Source organism: Pseudorasbora parva, chromosome 19 (genome assembly GCF_024679245.1).
Source record: "Pseudorasbora parva isolate DD20220531a chromosome 19, ASM2467924v1, whole genome shotgun sequence".
Lineage (NCBI taxonomy): Eukaryota > Metazoa > Chordata > Actinopteri > Cypriniformes > Gobionidae > Pseudorasbora > Pseudorasbora parva.
The window spans coordinates 5,527,601-5,549,792 of record NC_090190.1 but is presented as its reverse complement, the minus strand read 5'-3'; the positions used below and the strand labels follow the sequence as shown (position 1 = coordinate 5,549,792).

Genomic DNA, 22,192 nt, shown 5'->3' with positions numbered 1-22,192 from the left:
TTGATAATAGACAACACAATCTATGAAAACACAATTAGTAATTAAAAAGAAAATAAGAAATACATCAGCTATATGTATTAGTGACTGTTGTGCACTAACCTTAAAGGAATAAGCCACTATTTTGGAAATATCATTGCGCCTGCTTCATCCATGGTATATAGAGGACCAAATTACTCAAAATGAAATAATTAAATAAATAATGAATTAAATAAAACAACAATTAAATGTACCAGTTTATTCTGAAATAAATAAATAATTAATGTATACATTTAATAATTAAATAATTATTTTAATTACATATTAATTAAATAATTAAATAAATTGATTTATTTAGTAAAATCACATGAAAACAACATTTATTGTTTAATATATTACAATTATCTCTTCTACGCACACAATTGTTATGTTTAAAAATAAAACATTTCATTATTAAGTGTTTTTTCAAAGTGTTGTTTTTCATAATATGCTGAATTTACGAACTTCACACCTATTTGACGAATCATGCATTTCCAAAGCACGATTTTCCCAAAGGTTTTTTTCATAATAATAGAGGACATTTCACAAATGCCAATCAACAGGCAGTGGGCGGAGCTTGCTGCTGATTGGTTTGAAGTTGAAGAGTCGACAGACATGACAGATCAATCTGTGTGTGGAGACATCACCGAACACCAAGGGTGCTTCTCAATTTGCTTATTTGTGACTGTAAATATATTTTGACTCTATTGAATTTTCTAAAAACCTGACAACTATGAGAACTGTGGTTGTGTTTAAGGCAGTGCATTTTTATCTTGATCAATTCCTACCGCCATATTAATATCCAATCAATTCCCCTTGCCACTTGCCAGACCCAGACAGAAAAAGAGTAATCAATCTGAAAGGATTATCCAATCAGCACCAAGCTCCGCCCACTGCCTGTTGATTGGCATTTGTGAAATGTCCTCTATTATTATGAAAAAAATCGCAACTTTGAACTTTCCGTCAGTCTTGGTACACGATGTAACCACAGAAGTCAAGTTTTAAATAGGAAAAATATCTAAACTCTGGTCATTTTTTTGAGCGAGATGCTAACGGTCTAATCAGATTCAATGATCTTTGCTAAGCTATGCTAAAAGTGCTGCCACAAGACCCGGAGTTGGGCTGAATGGATTCAAAAACAGTAAAACCAAACTGTTTAAATCTAGGGGAGTTGGAAAATTTGCCTATTTTCAAAATTAGTGGCTTGTTCCTTTAAATGCCAATCGATGACTAAAGCTGTAAGTATGTGCTGGCCCAATAATCTTTAAAAAAGGCCATTTAACCCATGAAATTGGGTTATGAAATTGGCTCATCCATTTGGCAACTACTATACTCAGAAAGAACAAAGAAAACAATAGAAAAAGCAAGTGCTCAAAACACCAACGTCTGATGACTGAGCCCTTTTAAGCATCACTCTTTTTATACAAGAATCCCCAGGACTGCCCTTCAAAACACAAAGGACACACAACCTAATTTTCCCATGAATTGGCTAGACACAATCCAGCTCCTCCGAGAGCCCTTCTTGATGAATCCATCTCTTCAAGCACCTCTACACAGCCACTGATGACTTGCATTTCATTTCCCTTCTGTTTTATTTAGTTGACCTTTCATTGTTAGGCCTTTACAATTCTGTCAATGAAAAAAGAGACACACGAGGTGCTTTTGCTTTTCTTTATATATAATGTTGACCATCTTTGAAGCACATTGTAACAGCAATCACATTCATTCAGATCCTTAAATCAATGGAAGTGTTCACCCAAAAGGTTCCCTCATTATTTTCTCATGTCATTCCATACTGCATGGTTATTTTTGGTGTGGAACACAAAATGGGAATTTTGATTCTTTACGCAGCTGTTTTACATATAACGACAGTTCATAGTGACAATAGCTGCAACCTAGCCTGGATGCCAGCCGAACTCAGCCCCGCCCACAACATTTGAGGAAGAGCAGTTTGGTCTGGACTCGATCCATAGAGGAGTGATTATGCCTGAACAGAAATGGTTCGGACCAATGAAATCATCAGGGCGGGCTTTAGACGATGACGGACAGGTGATAAACAGTAACGTAATCATCACGTCATCAAAGGGGCTTGGATTATATTTGTTTAAATCCTAAACGGAGAGCTTGTTTGTATATGCATTCACCCTCACTATTTCTCTCTAAAATGATGATCATGTTGGGTAAGTACTCTGTGTATCCTTACATTTTTTTTACAACACTGGCAAAGACCGTTTATTCCAGCGCGCGTGCAGACAGGGTTGCCAAGATTTTACAACAAAACACGCCAACTACTAGCCCTAAACATTAGCTTTTCGAGGTGGTCCTCAAAAATTGGGTTTTGGGGGGTAAGGTGTGTTATTTTGGCAAGGTTGCTGAAAGCGTGTTTAATGCCAAATGTGTGAGAGTTGGCAACCCTGCCCTTAAATGGGGCATTTGTAGCGATGTTCGAAACCATAGTGGGTGTTATTAAGTGCACTCATTCTATCCCATCCGGATTTACTACCACTTGGTGTTTTGTAGCACTTTGAGATTGTAAAAATGTAAAGTGCTTTACAAATAAAATTCATCATTATTATTATTATCCCACAATGCACCGCAATAACGAGTGTACAACAGCAGCTGTCTGAATTCGCTCATTGGTTTTCATTCACTCCTCCAAGTGAACTGCATTAGTGGACTAAAGTAGGGAATAGTGATTGAGGATTCAGCCCACGTGCCTCACTGGATTTTTCGTGCGAGACTGGAATTGTTATTAAAAATATAGACTACAGAAAGCTTGCGATCCAAGTTGTCTGTGCGCTGATTTGCAGCGAAAATGAGAACGAAAAAAAGATAATGGCGGAGGAAATGGTTGGGGTGACGTAGGGAGCAATGATTGTGTTCTGCAAAGAGAGATGGAGGTAAATCAATCATTTTGCAATGTGCTGGCTGCTGTTGCAGTCGGCCAAGCAAATGTTTGTGCTTTGTTTCTGTTTATGATATCTGATCATTGTAAATATATCTATGAAAATAGGCTACTGTAACAGAGGCCAGCTAGTAGTAGTTGCTGTGCGAGTTAACCTCACTCCTCTGACCTCAAGAGACGCTCTAATGACTGACGCTAGAGGTTGCAGCCTTTAGCCTCCCTGTTAGAGTGTCCAACTCTCATGCCAGGGGACCCGGGTTCGAGTCCTGGTCCGAACAGTAGGGGTTACATTTGGTGCCGTGACCCGGATGGGACTGAGGTTTAGGGGGTGAGTGTAACAGAGGCCAGCTTGTAGTAGTTGCTTTGCGAGTAAACCTCACTTCTCTGACCTCAAGAGACGCTCTAGTGACTGACGCTAGAGGGCTTGTAGTAGTTGCTGTGCGAGTAAACCTCACACCTCTGACGTCAAGAGACGCTCTAGTGACTGACGCTAGAGGGCTTGTAGTAGTTGCTGTGCGAGTAAACCTCACACCTCTGACGTCAAGAGACGCTCTAGTGACTGACGTTAGAGGTTGCAGCCTTTAGCCTTCTTGTTAGAGCGTCAGACTGTCGGTTCGAGTCCCGGTCCGGACATTAGGGGTTACACTACTAATATTCTGGTCTATAACTCCTCCCCGAACCTCCCGCTGCCCTGTCTTGCTCTCTTATTGGCTGTTGGTTATCGCTGATGTAATTTTCAGTCAGAACACATTTCACACAGCAGGATTTTGATCTCTGATCGCGTCTTTGATCATTCACACAGCCTGATTGTCCCTCGCGTGCACAAACACAGATTTGTGCGCTTTTGTGCGGCTTCATAAGACTTGGAATATGACATGAATAATTTGAAACATCAAGCTTTTTTGAGCTCAAAAGGGCACCATAAACTGTATTTGTATGGAAACGAGTTGTGCAAAGACTATCCAAAATTCCCAATTCATGTTCCAGGTTTTCAACAGCATAGGTTGAATAAATATTAAAATATTTTTTTGGGCTGAACTATCCCTTTAAGGCTGAACAGTCCATCCACATTAATATTTAATCACAAGCACAAACCACAAAGATTGTTTTCTGGAGAGCCATGCATTATCATCACAACAGTAAACCATAAGAATGAATGAAATCAGTGAAACACATGTATGGTGAGTCCACAGATGAATGATTCATGTGCTAAGGCCATTTGAAAACTGACATTCCTAAGCAGGAGTGGAGAGGAAATGTTAGATAAGCAATGTGTCAGAAGCTTTTAACTGGGGTTGTCACTCTGAACTCTCAGAGCTATAATGAATTCGAGATCACCATCAACCGATTCCAAACACGTAAGCTGTTATGCTTTGTGGTCCATTAATGAGGCACTGTATATTTATTACCCTGTTCCAGACAGGCAAATATCTCACATTCAAGGTATTGCCTGAGATATTGTGCTGCCATTTGGTACTGTACATTCAATTTTACCCGTTGTTACATCTTTCTAGAAGATCCAAGCTTGAAATCACAATGTGACACTTTTGCTGTTCCACGTTCAATAGTAGGTACATTCAAGCCCAATTTAAGCGAACGCATCATTCTTGCACATACCATAAACACTAGGCACCATCAGCATCATATCGTCACTGTCGGGCGGAAATTTCGGATGTCCAATGGAAAAAACACTGACAACACAGTTGAATTATTTAAAAAAATTCTAGGTTGATATTGTAGCTTTATGATCGGACACTTGCATGTGTCATTATTATTAACATTTAATCAAAATCAAGCTCAAATTGAGGCTTTCGTGTTTTGTTCATTAGAACGGCCGCATCCGAGACATTAAGTGCAAGGCATTATATTTTGATAATCTTACAGGTTATAATGTTTATTGTAGCTATATGGACACTCAGTTTCCTGTTATAGGCCAAAATCTCATGTTATAAAAGATTTGGCAGAGGACTATTTAAAGGAATAGTTCACCCAAAAACATAAGTTACCCCATGATTTACTTTCCCTAAAGCCACCCTATAGGTGTACAGTATATGACATTCTTCTTTCAGACAAATACAATCATATACAATTTGAAGCCTAAAAAAAGGTGCATCCACCCATTTTAAATTAATAAAACTTAAATTAAACTGACTTTAAAAATTAAGTTGCATTTTGTATAACTTATTAAAAAAAGTTTAATATTTCTTAACTTATTTTGATGAGTTAAAACAATGTAAAAACACATGTAATAACTTATTGAACATATCATTTTTACAGTGTAGGATGAATTGAGGGTGTGTAAATCATGGGTGAATTTAAATTTTTGGGTGAACAAACGATCCTTTTAAGACAGTGACTTCTTAAATACATGACATTTTTATTGAACATGATTTGATCGAGATACAACTATTTGAAAATTTGCAATCTGATGGTGCAAAAAATTCTAAATATTGAGAAAATTACCTTTTAAAGTTGTCCAAATGAAGTCCTTAGCAATACATATTGCTAATAATAATGAATGTTTTTTATGTATATACGGTAGGAAATTTACAAAATATCTTCATAGAACATATTTACCTTTGATCTTTTTATTTTTTGCCTAAAAGAAAAATGGATAATTTTGACCTATACAATGTATTGTTGGCTATTGCCACAAATATACACGTGCGACTTATGACTGGTTTTGCGGTCCAGGGTCACAATTGTGTGCGGCACTTCGATCAAGATAGAGGTGGCTGGAGTTATGAGGTTTGACTGACAGTTCGAGTTCATTTTCATTGGTTAAATGTTTGCAAAACCCACAGACAGGCGTAAAGGGCGTCCAATAGTAATGATTTTCTGCCCGTCAGCGACGATATATAGATGTCTGGACAGGGAGTGAAAGCTCCATATTTCATGTTCAGAGGGTGAAATCCACACCTCAAATTGTAACTTTAGCTCACTGAGGTGTTTTGAAACCTCTAAGCTTGTTGTCCGCTGGGCTGGTCTCCGCTTGCGAGGTCCGACTCGGCTTCTCCGCTTGCGCCCCCTCTCCTCGCGGAGAGTCGGTCCAATGATTTAGGAGAAGAGTTTTGATTCCTTCTGCAGAAGCAGCCAACTATGTCCGCTCGAAACGAGGGTGTGAAGAAACCATAGATGACCGGATCGCAGCACGTGTTGAGGTTGCCAAAGACGAAGAGGGCGTGGTGGACGTATTCCGGCATCAAGTGCAGCATTCGAGGCTGGAACCAGTACCAGATGCCGAGCAGGTAGTACGGCGTCCAGCACACCACAAATGATGCCACAATGATGATGGTCATCTTCAGGGTCTTCATGCGTGCCTTCGGGATTATGTCGGTTCCGCTGCGTCTCAGGCAAGGTTCCCCACCTAAAAAAGCAAACATAGGTTAGGGTTAGGAGAGGAAAAGGGAGGCATGACCCAGAAACAATTATACAATCTCTGCTTTCTAATCAAATCACACATCTTCCTTATATCTAAAAATTCTAAAATCAAGATGCATTTACTTTAATTTAAGTAAATTGACTTAAGATATTAAAGGGATAGTTCACCCAAACATTTAAATTGTTGTGGAGGCACTGCTGTACATCAGTGGTTGAGAACTATGGGGATTTGGATGCAGTTACGCTGTATATATCAATGACAGGTACCATGTCAGAAGAGAGCAAAAGTCAGTTACCCTTCCCTTTACCACGGGGCATCTGGCGGTTGATTTCCACGAGGATTCGGGTATAGCAGAAGCTCATTACCAGTAGAGGGAACACATAGAGGGTGACAAAGTGGAACATGTTGTAGGCTGTTTCCTGCCAGCGCTGCTGGAAGCTTCCATGTGTTACACACTGCACAAAGTCAACCCCTTCAGCCTTAATTGCCCTGAAAATAAATAACTGAAACGATAAAAAGCAGTTTATAAAAAAAGTGTCACACTTGCTGTGTATATACGGTAATCCAAAAAACGAGAGGAAAAGAAAGGCGTTTTAATGAACACCATAACAAACTAGCATTACACTAGCAACATTAATGCAAGACAAAGGACTGAAGAAACTGAGGGTTTAAATCACACAGGGATGGCACGCAACAGAACAAACGAACAGGTAATGACTAGTCAGGAATACAGTAACTTAGTTTTTTGGCGGGAAAACTAGGTCAAAGCAAACACCCCCTCTTTTTTTAAAACTATAACTTATAAAGCAAATATGACTTCATTATTTCATGGCCATATTGTACATGCATTAATTCAATAATGTAGCCAGGTTTATTATCACTGAGATCACAAATGTTAAGGGGGTGATTTGATTTTGATTTCTATGATCTACATATGTGTATTTTAAGATGTTCTGAAGGCCAAAAAATTAGATGACAATAGCTTGAAAACATGTCACTCGGCGCCGCTGCGGATTGAAGAACACACTGACACAAAGAAAGACGGGACGAAGCCGTAGCCGAAGCCTCGCGCCAGTTTCATATGTTTTAAAGGTTATCACATATTTTTTTATGGGGGGCTGAGGCATAAGTTCATAAAAAAGGGCCTAGTGATGCCCATGGTTATGACAGTATTACTTGATCAATTTACACTAAGCAGCTATCTCTGATGTAATGTTTTTTTTAATTCAAATTAACTATGCTATAATGTTCTGCACCTGAAATAAATGAGCATGGCGTGTGGTCTGTCCAGTACTAATATTCAGTGTAATGTTTTGCTCAACGTTATGATAGAGCGACCAGCTTAGTAGAGAACAAGTAACCAATAAGTAGGCTAACATACCTGTATATTTCGCTTTCTTTTTTATGTTTCCTCTTTTTTCTTTGTACGATACTGAGCCCCTGATGGCTTTGACCTCTTCATGATGATGAAACTAAAGCACGGATGATGACGTTCCATGCCGCCCTCTACATGACCTCATTACAGCAGCGCCACTATCACCATGGCGACTTCACTCCAGTAATCGCAACTAATCATAATGCCTCGAAATAGCAAAAGTATGAAATATTAATAATAAAATATATATGAAATAACTAAAAAATCTTGTTGGGGCGGGGGCTCAACAAACTCCTAGTTTGCTTATGCCTAAAAACGGCACTGCATCAGACTTACCGTTTTAATAAATGGACAATCAACTACAAAAAATCTCATAAACCTTCATGGAGTGGGTCAAAACTTTTATACGACAACTAAAAGAGTATTTAAGCTTCATCCGCAAATTACATACTGTCTTAGTAGGAGCTGCATTTGAATTTACTTCACGACTGTTAAAAAAGTACGCTCTATATAGTAAGTATGAGTGTTGTACTACATCCACCATGCTGTTGCTGTCACATGACCTACCAGCATCAGTTACGTCACTTTACTTCGGACATTTACTCTGTTGGTAAACTGCTTTTCGTATATTATTATAGTAGGGAAGTATTAGATTTCGGATGCAGCGCAAGTATCTATCATTAGCAAAGCTTAGCGACTAGCTTAGGACATGCTGGCATTGTGTTAAAATCACACTTGATCCTGAAAAGTGAAGTCAGAGCATTTTGATCGCCCCCTGGTGGCAGTCTGCAGGATAGGTCATAAAGCAGGCCCTCTCCATGTAAACAAATGAAAATATCCAATAACACTTAAAATAGTATTGTTCAAGTGTCGGTTTTTCCAATAAATTTATGTTTAGCTAGTTATTTGATATAAAAATGGGATGGAACCTCATGATTGACAGCTGTGCTCTTGTTTGGACTCGGGCTCCGAACTATGTAATCGGCAATGACTGTGCTGTCCATCTTTTTTACAGTCTACAGCTAATTCATGTTAGCGAAATGTCAATTCATGTTAGCAAACAAGCTAATTCATGTTGAATCATGGTAGCACACGTGTAAAAACATACTAGCAATGTGTTAAAACATGTTATGATCGTGCTAGCAATGTGCTAATTCATGCTAGCAATCATGCAAGCAATGTGGTAAAACATGTTAACTCATACTTACAGTATGGTAATTCATGTTAGGATTCTCCTAGTGACATGCTAGGGACATGTTTGCAATGCGCTCAAACGTTCTAGCAACATGTTAATTAATGCTAGCAATATGCTAATTCATGTTAAGATCATGCTTGAATTATGTTAAAATGTTACCAATGTGGTAAAGCACGTTAGAAACATGTTAGCACTGTGTTAATTAGTTCTAGAAAAATGTTAAAGCATTTTAGCAATGTGTTCAATCATAATATAAACATGTCAGCAATGTGTAACAACATACTAGTAACATGTTAAAACATGCTAACAATGTGTTAAATATACTAGCAACTTTCTAAAACATGTTTACAACATTATATTAATTTTTTCCAGTAAAATGTTCAAACTTTCAGAGAAGGCTTTGTCAAACCAACATCACATTTTAGCCATCAAGTTGTAATTGCATGGAAAAGATCAGCCAGCACAGCCTTCAGAATTTCACCTTTTGTTTTCCACAGGAAAAAAAAAAGGTTTGGAACGACATGAGGGTGAGTGAATTATTTTAATTTTTGGGAGAACTAATCATTTTGCAATCAGCTGATTAAGTATTGATATTAACAGGTTTTCCATCTGTTCAGCATACAAATATTAGCTCCTACAAATAGCTAAACCATGTGAATTGTAAACCTTCCAAGAATCCAAATATAAATAGGCCTATTTTTTAAAAGCAAGCCAAAGGATTTTCATATCATGGCTGCTTGTATTGGGATGTTAAAAATCTCCTTAGTGTTGCTGTTGCTTCATTATAAGTATCTCCCTTACATTTAGGCACTATGAAATGTCAAATTGATTTTAATATGGAGAAAGCATATTCTGCTATCTCTGTTGAACTTGAACCAAATATTGTATATTCTTCTTATGTTATCACCTTGTGCTTTCACATAAAAGAAGCTCTATAGCTGCAATATTTTTCCATGTGACATCCTACATGATTAATCAGGTCGCACACAGTGTGACAGAGGGAAGCCCTTTTTTTTTTTATCTGAGGGAGGTGTGTGAACAGAATACAGGAGTGAGATGCCCAACACATAGATATCTGCAACTCACCACCCACTCTGTCTTATTGTTGGATCTCTTTTCCATTATCCATGGCCGCCTAACTGACCTTGTCTCAGACAGCCTTCTTTATCTCACTTGCAATTATTTTAAATCACATGGTCACATCCACAGGTTACTAAAAACGACATAACTGGAATTAAGTGTGGGGACAGAAACAAAGACACACTAACTAGATTCAGTCAGGCATTTTAAAGGTTACAGAAAATGCCCGGGGACTAGTAAAGCTTGACTAATAGGATCTATAATCAATGCAGCAAGTGCTCACTGAAGAGTCACTGACCCAGGGTCAGTTATTGCACCACTTTAAGCTTTAACTGATTGTTTAAAGAAATGCTCAAGCTTAGATGGCTATCAGGGGAAGTGTGTGGTCGACTGAAAGGGCAATTTCCCTAACAGCAAATGACATCCACCATTTCAGTTTGAAAGAAAACTAAACTCGGTTCAGTTTGGCTTTGTGCCACTTTTCATACTCAAAGGTGTAATTTTTGCGCCTACGACTGGAATTGAAGGACACTTTGTCCATCTGTCATTGTTGGGATAAACGAGTATCTCCTCAAGCTACTCATCAAAACAGTGTTTTGTTGGACTAGTTGAGATGCATTACATTTTTCTCGGATATCAAGTTATAAACAGCTTGCTAAAAGCTGAAGCACCAAGGCTTTTCTCTCGACTGTGAGGTAAAATGGTCAGCTACTCAACGCTTTTCAGCATGTGCATGTTTCAGGTGTATCTTGTGGCCAGAAGGATGAATAAACACCTAGCAAACAGCTTTGTAGCGCAGGTTTTACATTCAGTTTTACAATTGATTGTTTAACAATTGTTGATTCTATTTATAGGGGTCATGAACTGCATTATTGTATAATGTTTCCTGGGGTGCACTTATAATATTTTATCCTTTTTACATCGAAAATTGTTGTAACTCAGAAATAAAAGGCATTTTTTTCTACCCTTTTTTTCTAGAGATTTTTTTCTAGAGATTAGCCCTCTGATTTGAACACTGTTTGAAGGGGCGTGTCTGCTGTGAGACTTTAGTGTTAAGCCCACTGCTGTGATTGGCTAACATCTTTGCATATGAAATAGCTATGTTTTTACTATTACAGATCTTAAGGTTAACCAATCATGAAAAGTGTTGATTATAGCATTGTATTTAGATTCGGCGAGAGTCCTGATAGAACGCTGATAAACTTGCACTGTTTGCACTTTCTGCTAAGAGAAACAATGTGAAGTTCACTGTTTAGTCTCTGGTTTGATTAACTATGACACAAACAGCAATAAACGATTTTGAGACAAAGAACGTCTGACTGTGCATGAATCATTGCATATCAGAAATTCCTGGTCGCTTGTGATTTTAGTTACACATACACACAATGAGTACATACTAAACCATCTTTAACAGCAATAGTGACACAGCAAAACGAAAATGACTCAATTACACAAGTGTCACATAAGTGTAGAAGGCACAGCATTGCGTTTTTATTTCAATCTCTGCAAATCCAGCATCAGAAGGAAGGTTATGAAGCAACTGTTTTTCCACAACCTGGCACTACACAACATTTTGCACTCTTCAAAGGCATGTTTACCGCTTAGTTGCTTGTTAGATCCAGTGTTACCGTCAGGTATGATATTAATTTACCTACTGCTAATTGTCCTGTGTGAATCAGTGGGCATGGCTGCAGTGGTAACGATGATGAAGTAGGCGCTGATCTTCTGCAGTGGCGGTTTTCGCCTATCTATCATGGATAGGCACATTCCACAACGAGTCGTTCTCTGATTATCTCGTTATTTTTAAATAAAAGCTGTTTTTGGACTAACAAGGAAGTTTTCAGTTCTAAAACTTACAGGATATTCTTACTACCCTGACAAGCCAGACCACATCCAGATGTTTGGTCTGGAAACTCACCATTGACAGCTCAATCCGAGGGGCGGGATAAACGGTTGTCTTTCAAACTCCCTCTGCATGCGATAGGATAGCGCTACAACCAACCAGAGCAACGAAGGTGAAACAGAGCTTGTTGACAGATTAAACATTCGCCGTATCCGGTCAGCAAAACTCCGAACACATCTTCCCTTTTTAAGAATGACTTCAGTGCCGCTCTTTGTTCTTTTTTTTCAGAGAAAAACTTCAAGTCCAAGTCTTCCAGAGTCGCGGTCATAGCTGATTCGAAAGACCGCCGTTCGCCAGTTTCTGTGTTTACTAGAAGCACGCAAACGCAACTTGGCCGTCATTATGGCCCCGCCCACCGACTCTATACACGATGTGATTGGCCCGGCAAGAGTTAGGGGAATACAGCTCAGAAGGGTATTGAGAGTTGCTAGACGACACTCACGGCAGATTAGATTTGCTGCCGCTAGGGTGCGTCTAGATTTCTAGGCTATATGATGGCCTCTTAAATAGCAAAAGTTCAAGGAAAATTAGATTTCTCAATTCATGATCCCTTTAACTTTTTTAAAGGTCCCGTTCTTCGCGTGTTTTCGAAGCTTTGATTATGTTCACAGTGTGCAATATAACATGAGTTCATGTTTCGTGTGTAAAAACAGTATTTTTCAAACAATTTACTTATCTGTACAGCGCTGTTTCCTCTGTCCTAAAAACGGCCTGATGATTTCCTTGTTCTATGAAGTCCCTCCTTCAGAAACACGTAACGAGTTCTGATTGGGCCAGTGCTTCCCGTGTTGTGATTGGACAGCAGCTTAGCGCACTTTGCCCGGAAAGGTCCCGCCTCTTACCATAACGGGGAGATGCACGCGCTGAATGCGCGCTCTTCTCCACGTGCGAGAGCAACGAGACCACGCCCCCTTTTTTGCGTGTTCTTGTGGGCGGAGGGTTAGTCAACAAACGGTTCTAGTGACGTCATTACATCCCTGCACTTCCTGCTGTAGTCCAAACCGGTCGCTCGCTGAAGGCTTTGAAAGGGAACTTCTGTTAAATCAAATATCTGGCTTGGCATTGAACTTTGACCTTTATAATTTTACAGGTATTATTAATGCTCTAACAGCAACATTTCACACTAACTAAAGTTTGAAAGATGGAATCGCGAAGAACGGGACCTTTAAAGTCAGTGCCATAGCTATCAAGTCATTTGGTTGTTTTGGCACTACAAATTGTATTTAAAATATCTATATATTATATATATTAAAAGCCCTGTTTTGTCTGTTTTAACCAAGCCACAGTCTTTTATTTCAAAGGCAAGGCTCATGTGGGATTCATATATGAATTATGAAACTGGTTAGTGTAGAGTAAGGAACATGATTATAGTTGTCTCTTCATATTAAGCTGAAGTTGGACAAGTGTTTTAATGAAAAATGACACATCACCTTTAACAAGTGTTTTCAAACAATAACATTATCATGCATCTATAAATCCTCAGAGACAGTTTTGTGCTTCTTCATAACAAGACAAGTCCCACACATGACACCTCCAATTAAAATAAGATCTCATTCGCTTACCTGTGGAGAGGCGAGCAGGATGCTGAGGATCCAGGCAGCGAGCAGCATCCTCCTGTTCCTGCGACCGGCATCCAGAGCTTCTAGTGGGTGCAGGATTGCGTGGTGCCTGTCCAGACTCACCACCACCAGGATAAATGCTGATGAATGCATGGCGAAGAGCTTGAGGAAGCAGAGGAGCTTGCACATGGCATTGCCGGCATACCACTGCACTGTAATATTCCATATGGCGTCGAGTGGCATCACCACAAAAGTCATGACCAGGTCAGCGGAGGCCAGGCTGGCAATGAGTGGCCGCAGGTGGGAGGCCAGGCGGCGTCCTCGCCCCCTAGTCACGCTGATCAGCACTGAGAGGTTACTGATGGCTGCGAAGATAAAGAGCACCAGGGTGGCCACCACACGGAAACGAGCGGCCACGGTGAATGTGGGAGTCTCCCAGTCAGAAGCGAAGCGAGGAAGGGAAGCGTTCGGCAGAGAGGAGTTTTCCCAAATGCGTGTGGGACTCGCTGACAGGAGAGACACGTTTACTGACATCCTGTAAAGGAGGGGAAATGTGTTTCATGGTAAAGGCTTTTTGCAGTACTCAAATGTATATTTGTTGTAATACTCTACAACATTTCAGAATCACATGAATTAGGCCTATGTCATGAATTTGAATTACATTAGGAATTTACTGAATAATGCCATTCTGGGTAATGACGTATTCTTCCATCTTTGTCCATAAATGTGTTAAATATAAAGAAGTGTACAGTATATAAATTAAGTACTCTACCATTTGAAAGTTAAGGGTCGGTTCGATTTTTGTATAATTTTTTTTAAAAAGTCTCATGCTCACAAAGCTGTTATTTATTTGATCAAATGTACAGGAAAAACAGATATTGTGAAATATTTTTTGTAATTGAAAGTACCTGTTTTCTGCTATGTATGTAATGTATATTAAAATGCAATCTATTTCTGTGATTAAAGCTGAATTTTCAGCATCATTACTCCAGTCTGCAGTGTCACGTGATCCTTCAGAAATCATTCTGATATGATGATTTGCTGCTTAAGTAACATTTATGATCAATGCTGAAACCGTTCGAAAGAACAGCATTTATTTGTAACATTTCAAATGTGTTTTCTGTCACTTTTGGACGGACGGACACATGGATAGATAGATAGATAGATAGATAGATAGATAGATAGATAGATAGATAGATAGATAGATAGATAGATAGATAGATAGATAGATAGTAGGGCTGTGCGATATTGAAGAAAAATGCGATATGCAATATTTTGTTAAAAAATGCGATATACGATTTGCAATTAGTGTGTAAAATCTATTTAAATTATATTTAAAAAATATTATTTAAAAACAGAATTTAACCATTTGTGTTTTACATTCTTTCTGGGAAAAGAAAGCATCGCTTTCTTAAGCATTCAAGCATTCAACTTCTGAAAGTGACCAGCAGTGTCGTTCACTTTTTGGTGTGTGTGTGTGTGTGTGTGTCAGATAGCGCGAGACTGCAAGTTATTGTTTTTCGCAAATGATTGTGTTTAATAACTCTTTTTAACATCAAGCAAGTCCCATAAGTAACAGTCATGTGCACAGTCTATTCTCTGCTATATGCGTTGACCTAAAACGCACACTTCACAATGTTGAAGTAGCTTATTAAAATCATTCAGATATTGTGTGTGCCGTTGCGATATTGCGATATATACATTTGCGATATTTCGATAATTTTGATATATTGCACAGCCCTGATAGATAGATAGATAGATAGATAGATAGATAGATAGATAGATAGATAGATAGATAGATAGATAGATAGATATAGTCTCACATGAATTGAGAGAGAGACAATTCTTCATTTTTTAATTTTGCTCAACTGTAGATTGTTGGCATTGCTTTGTGCCCTTTACTAAATAATCCTTTCTAAAATTCAGCAAAATGTTCATCCAGACGTGAATATTCCGATCACATCACCCAGAGACCCTGATTATTATTACATGACAGTCACCGCAGAGGCATTTGTCACCCTTATGACTTTTCACCCAGACGTCCATCACCCCCCCGTCTAACATCCTCTGCCTCTACAGCGCCCATGCATCTGCCGTCTCATCTACAGATACGAAACTCTTGCCAGGGGCCTTTTTTCACTCCGGATCTCTGCTGGCAAATAGGGAGACCTTGGTTAAATGGCAGGGAGATAGATTACACCTCAGAGGTTTTTAAAGGTCTATATATAAACCCCAGACTACTATCAGGGCTCTGCGCTGAGGTTATGCACAGCAGACTAAAGCAGGATGAGATTCACAGGCACACAGTATAGTGCAGATGTTCAGCTGATATCTCATTTAGCCCTTCTACACCTTTATGATAACATTTGAATTAACTTTAATAAATATGAGTTCAATTATTTCTAACTGAGTGATGATGTGATAAGATAAAGCGACATGTGGTGTACATTCTTGATAACATCATGAAGACAAAAGATGATTGAATGGCTCTGGTTCTGATATAAATGCCCTATCATGCTAACAAATGGCTGTTGTCAGTATTTCCCTTCACTCTGAAAGTGATAATGTATTTTGTACAGCTGCAGTCAGGTAAACAGCATGCAGGTGATAGATAGAGAGAGAGAACCCTGGTAAACGCGACCTCTGCTCCATCCGTCCCTGTCTCTGCACTCCCACACCAAATCGCTCAGCGCTCCAGGAATACACCTCATTGTCACGGCATTTGTTCTTCATGCTTGACATGAAATATATTCCCCACAGAGTAGTAAGTGTTTTGACCAAGAGAAGTGTATTTTTGCCTCTTGCGAAATCAATATGCATTTTAAAAAAGCCATCATATTTTTTGGGGGATTAATCAAACAAGCCTCTGAATTAAAGCTGGTATAATAGATGATATCCTTGGCTTCGCTGTCGTCCTCTTTATATGACAGATTGTTTGAATGATTGCTGGACACCTTCCCACTGGAATTATGGCAGCTTTGCACTCCTGCCTCTTAATGTTGGTAAACATTATGCAAATATATGCAAGGAAGAGTGTCAGCTATCATAACTCTTTGGAATATAGCATAAGTGCTGTCTTGAAGATGCAAATCTTAAAGGGATGGCTTACCTCAAAATGAAAATGATGTCATTCCGTACCCTAAAGTTGCCCTGTGTGAGTTTCTTTCTTCTGTTGAACATCAAAGATGATGTTTTAAAGAATGTCAGTAACCAGATAGTTGACGGCACCCGTGACTTCCATAGTAGGGAAAACATATTATAGTCAATGAGTGCTGTTAACTGAATGGTTACCCACATTCTGCAAAATAGGGCTGTGCAATGAATCGTTTTGATTTTGATTTTAGCTTCCAACGATTATGAAAGCAAGATAATCCAAAAACGTCCCGTGCGCCTTCCTTTCCTTCACAGTGTTGCGCTTTCTTCCTCCCTTAAAGCCCAAACTTGACATCCAAATCAGCCAAATAAGTGTTGTAAAATGCATTCTACTGCGAAATGAGTTTGATATTAAACAATGTTATTACAAGTGCATTAAACCGCGAAAGAGATGCATTTCCCTAGAAGGCCTCCTGTGCACGCTCCAAAACGGATCAGAAGTATACTGTGGGCTTCAGATAAAGGTTAATAACCTACACACAAATATGTCAAAATGCTGTTTTGGTTATTATCCTTGTAAACATTTGATTATGTTTTAAAGCAGCACTAGGTAACTTTTCAACCTTCATAATATATTTTTTAAGACTCTTGTGATGATACATCGACTTACAATAGGTTGAATGACACGTCTGCCATAGCCTGATGGGGTCTGTATCGTTTTTAATCGTACTTTTAAACTTCGGGTTTCGGGTAGTAACCCGAGAACAAAAAGAACGACAAAATTTGACTGCCTTACGGCATATACGTCACTTCCACCAACACCCACACTTCCTTAAATTCGGACGTGCAAGCCCAACTTGTTTGTCGGATAATATAGTCATGTCCGAAGCAGCAGAGACAAATAAGAAAGAAAAGGTTTTGTTGGAGGAAAGCAATAAGAGGAAACGAAAAAGTGATGGGATTAAAGGCAGGATGAGGATCAACATGTGACCAGCGTTTGCTCGTCGGCGTGAGCTGAAGGAGGCGTGCCCGACCGATGCTGTCCTGCTTGTTATGGTGATTACCTACCACTCAAACATTGAACTGAAGTATCATATAGATTCTGTAAAACGGTAACCAATAGACTACTATAATGATGCTGGCTTGTAAACGTGAGGATCGTGATTATTTGGCGTTTGAAAAAAATAAAACCCATGGAATGATATTCATATGACATGCTGAAACATATGCCACTGACTGTAACGTTACCTGGGATGAAGACATTTCACACGCGACGCCAGAAGAACTCCTCTTGCCGTGTTCAGGGGAACTGTTAGTGCTGCACCGACCCGCGGCGCCACTTTTATGAAGTTATTTGGCCGCACCGCACCACTGTATATATTTTTACAACCCGCCGCGCACCCGCGACCATTAAATAGACATACGGGGTCCGCGGGTTATGAGACGAACCACGCATCACTAGTTCAGGGCTATCAGGGCTGTCATGTCAACAAATGCACGCGCGATGGCATCCCCTGTTGTAGGATGACAGATCTTACGACAGTAGTTGAGGACATTATTTTTTCCAAACTGTAGGGGGACCCCGAGAGCAAAAGTAGCCAAGTGCGGCTTTAAGTGAATGTAAACACTGAGAAAGAGCAGGTTTGTTACAGAATATTGGGCCCCGTGCAGCTCTTAAAGTGACAGTAGCCTAATAAATATGCTACAGTCATTAATGTTAATCAAACAAGAAAAGATAAAATCACTCACTGCTCTTGAATAAATAAACTGCAGTTTTAATGAGGATCAGGCTATACTTAATGTATACAGCAGTGTTATTTCACGTTTGACTTTACATATTACTTATCTGAATACCACTGTTAGTAAATCTTGAAAAACCCAAAGTACTGTTTGTATCATTTGTATTTTTGTTCTGTTTTGTCGGTTTTGTTTGTAATTTTTTGAAAGGTGCCCCTAATATGGATTTTTGAAAATTACCTTTTATGTAGTAAGTTACATAGTTCTAACTGAATGAAAATATCCTGCAAAGTTATAAATCTGAAAGTGCATCTTATATAAAGTTATTGTCTCTCAAAAGTAAGAGTCAACAATACTAAAATAATTGTGTTTTTGATTTTTGCCATAATCAACCAGCCCTACTTCAGAAAATCATCTTTTGTGTTTAACAGAAGAAAGAAACTCCTACTGGTTTGGAATAACATGAGAGTGAGTAAACGGGTGAGGGTGAGTTCATTTTTGGGTGATATATCCCTTTAAGGGCTGTTAGAAATGTAGAATCGGAAAGCAACCTGACTATAAATATCTTTCTTACTTTCTTTTACACACTGAAGTGGTGGACTCATCATACAATAGTTCATTGTTGTTTAGAAAAGCAAAAACCTTCCACATCAAAAGAGAACTTTCGGGATCATTGTTATCATAATCTCTGAAACTTGAGCCTGTGAATTTGCGTAATTATATTCATATTCTTGCTCACATGACTAATGACTTGGAGCCATCTAATTAAGATAGTGGTGATGAGAATATTAAGATTGCATGGCAAATTAATGTGCAAGTGCATGGGCTGATATTTGCAGAGTGGCATATAAAAGAAGACTTTATCTTCCTAATTTAGTCAGACTGATGAAAAGAGACAGTAAATGAGAAGAAATGTATTTTCTCACATTTGGCTATATTGGACATCTTTGTTGGATGTTTACTTTACCAGCATAGCAGTCTACAAAATATGGCATGAAGCACATGTACAATAGCAAAAAAAAAGAAAAAAAAAGAAAAATGCATTTGATCATGTGCTTCATCAGCTTCACCTGAGCAGATTTTTTCACCTGATGCCTGATATTGGTGCGGTATGCTAAAAAAAATCATCTTCATTACATCAAAGACAGTTTTCATTGCATGGCTCGCCTCAAAAACTTAATGAAAACACCTGATACACATGCAGGATTCATTAGGGAAAGTTGTTTGGTACATATACAGAAGTGATGATGAAATCTAATGAGCTGTCTACCTAGACAACATTTATGGACATCATATTGATAAACATAAAATTGATTATAATGCCAATGTATGCTGTTTAGGATTCCCCTCAGTAAATAATTACACTAGCCTAATCTTAAATGGGACAGTGATAGAGTTAGACTTACCTGTTTGCTGCAATATGTGATTTGTAGATTAATCCATGAATGTTTCACTCAGTTATTTATATATTGGACATATGCTGCTGTAGAGAAAATAAGCGCAATTCATTCAGCCGTCGGTTAACATGTCGTGTTGATACGCGGGTAAATCCACGAGAAGTCTCTCGTTCTCCAGCAACCTCCGCATGAGCTTGACGGCACCATGGACTCCTGTAGGGAACAGTTTGCCGCAGTCAATGGTAATTCACTCATCAGGGTGATATCGATGATCTCCCGGTCAAAAGTTTGGTTGCTTGACGCTTTAGGATAGAAGGGCACTTTTTAAGAAGCTACATGTTGTTTTGTTCGCACTTTTTGCCAAAAGCCGAGTGTTAAAACGGACTCGCGGAGCTGTCCAGGTTCTGAAGAGTCTCCAGTGGAGGAAGCCACGAGCTTCAGTGTCTGTACAGAGGCAGCAGCCAGAGCCGCTTCACCTTCAGACACACTCATCATCAACTGCACCTCAGCGTCACCACACACGCGCTGGAAATATTCGTCATTTTAACGCAAAACTATTTTTAAAGACCTAACTGTAATTTAGCTATCATATACAGCATGTTTGACGATTTAGAGTACGATATAGATATTATGCACCGGAGAAACAAGCGCGCAGCCATCTTTATAATTTTATCATTGAACTTCCGTTTTTCCATTGCATTGCTGTCCAATAGTGATTAGCTAATAAGTAGATTTACTTATTCTATTAGTAAGTTAAGGAAAGTTATCATGAGCAGTGTTATGTTTGAAGTGGATGTCATAACAAATGTAAGTAGCCCGGGAAGATTTTATAACGAGCGGTTCGTTCATAAATCAGTAAAATCTTACCTTCATGTTGTGGAAATAAAAACCGGAAAAAGACACAGCGCTGAAAAGGGGCGGGGAAGGCTACTTGTTGTGGGCATGCACACCAAAGCGAATATTCGCATTGCATTACTCGCTTCACACGCGGAGAACTTGTTTTTTTGCTTCACTCGCGCAAATAAAAATATTACACGAAGAGGAGTGCTTTCACGCACATCATGATCAACATTTCTGTCTGCCATCAAACATGTTGGAGATAACCATTCCGGCCCCAATTTATATTAGGTGGCCTTAACTACCATGTAGTTACATCAAAAATAAGTACAATGTACTTACTGTGTTCAAATTGCATTGCAAAACACCTTTGCTGATATTGAGGTGAGATACGGTGGAGTTAGGGTCAGGTGTGGTGCTGTGTGTCAGTTTAAGGGTAGGGTTAGGTGTAAGGGAAGTGCCAACTGTGTAATTAAAAATGTAACCACAGAAATTAATTACAGACGTAATTACATGCAGGCATTTTTAAAATGTAAGTAAATGTATGTACACAATAAGTGCATTGTATCAAATGACTAATTAAAAATGTTAGTACATAGTACTTAAAGCCACCTAAAGTGGGTCCACTATTCCAACACCTTCTGCGACATGCGACATGCTTGGCTGTTACATTTTGATTTGTTGGTCTGCAGAGCACGGCTCCAATCTTTTTCTTGCAGTAGCTAAAACTAATAATGCTTTCTTTACTGGTAGACAACCTCTCAAGCCACCCTCAATTAGCCATTGGCTTACAGTTTGAGATGAAATTGGAGGTTTTATCCAGGTCTTTAGAAGCTGTTTTGAGGTGGTCCCACATTCAGATGACTTTCCTCCTTCTGTCAAAATGCTCACTAATCCTCCTTGACCAGTCACAGCACTTCACATTCTGCATGGTAACACTTAATTCTGAGAACACTGTGACCATTTACACCCAGCACGTGAGCAATATCCTACAGCTGGTGTGTGGTGAGCGTTCTGGCGCAATATGGCTGCCGTCGCATCATCCAGGTGGATGCTGCACATTGGTGGTGGTTGAGGAGATCCCCCCCTCCTATATTGAAAGTGCTTTGAGTGTCTAGAAAAGCGCTATATAAATGTAATGAATTATTATTAATTATTAATTAAACCAATTGACCAGATTAAGCCATTTTATGCTCCTTGGTTGTAGAGGACAACTCCTTCCATCTGACCATTTACTCTAAAACCCCAAAAATAATACTAATAACACAGCTTATGCTTGCCACATAGATATTTATTAAGGACTGAGCATACTAAAAAGTTATTCTGGGGACCTAATTTCTTGTTTTAATTAAACCTTTTAAGTTGCAAACATTATTTTGTAGAGTTATGTTGACATAATAATGTTGATGATTATATCAGCTTAATATCGTCCGTAATTTAAACTCAACTTTTAAACTTAAACTTTTTGGGGGGAAAAATGGCTTTTTTTATTAGGTTGTAGTAACTTAATGAAATTGTCTTGATAACTTCGGGAATTAGGCAATGGATTTCTAGTTCCCAGCATGCACATAGGAGCACATAGGCAATCATAAGGTAAATGTTGAAATGAAGTGTTAATCTATTTGTTTTTAGTGAAGTGTTTAATGCTGTTATGTTTGACATTTTAAAGAGTTTCTGTAATGTTAAAGTTTTTGTGGCTATGACATTCCTCCTG

General features: G+C 38.9%; 1 protein-coding gene and 1 long non-coding RNA gene across 2 annotated transcripts in view; one reads left to right on the top strand and one right to left on the bottom strand.

Moving 5' to 3' along the window:
* Positions 1 to 2,220, top strand: part of LOC137048301 (uncharacterized) — a 43,662-nt gene extending 41,442 nt beyond the window's left edge. The window contains exon 4 of the long non-coding RNA XR_010899367.1: positions 1,444 to 2,220. This is a non-coding gene — a long non-coding RNA (uncharacterized lncRNA). The remainder of the gene's footprint in view (positions 1 to 1,443) is intronic.
* Positions 2,217 to 20,274, bottom strand: gnrhr1 (gonadotropin releasing hormone receptor 1). The gene is made up of 4 exons (XM_067426408.1): positions 19,651 to 20,274; positions 13,418 to 13,949; positions 6,598 to 6,805; positions 2,217 to 6,287 (listed from the first exon to the last, which is right to left on the bottom strand). Exons 2-4 carry the CDS (start codon positions 13,946 to 13,948, stop codon positions 5,881 to 5,883), a joined length of 1,146 nt encoding a protein of 381 aa, XP_067282509.1. The 5' UTR covers position 13,949; positions 19,651 to 20,274; the 3' UTR covers positions 2,217 to 5,880.
* Positions 20,275 to 22,192: the final 1,918 nt, after the last annotated feature.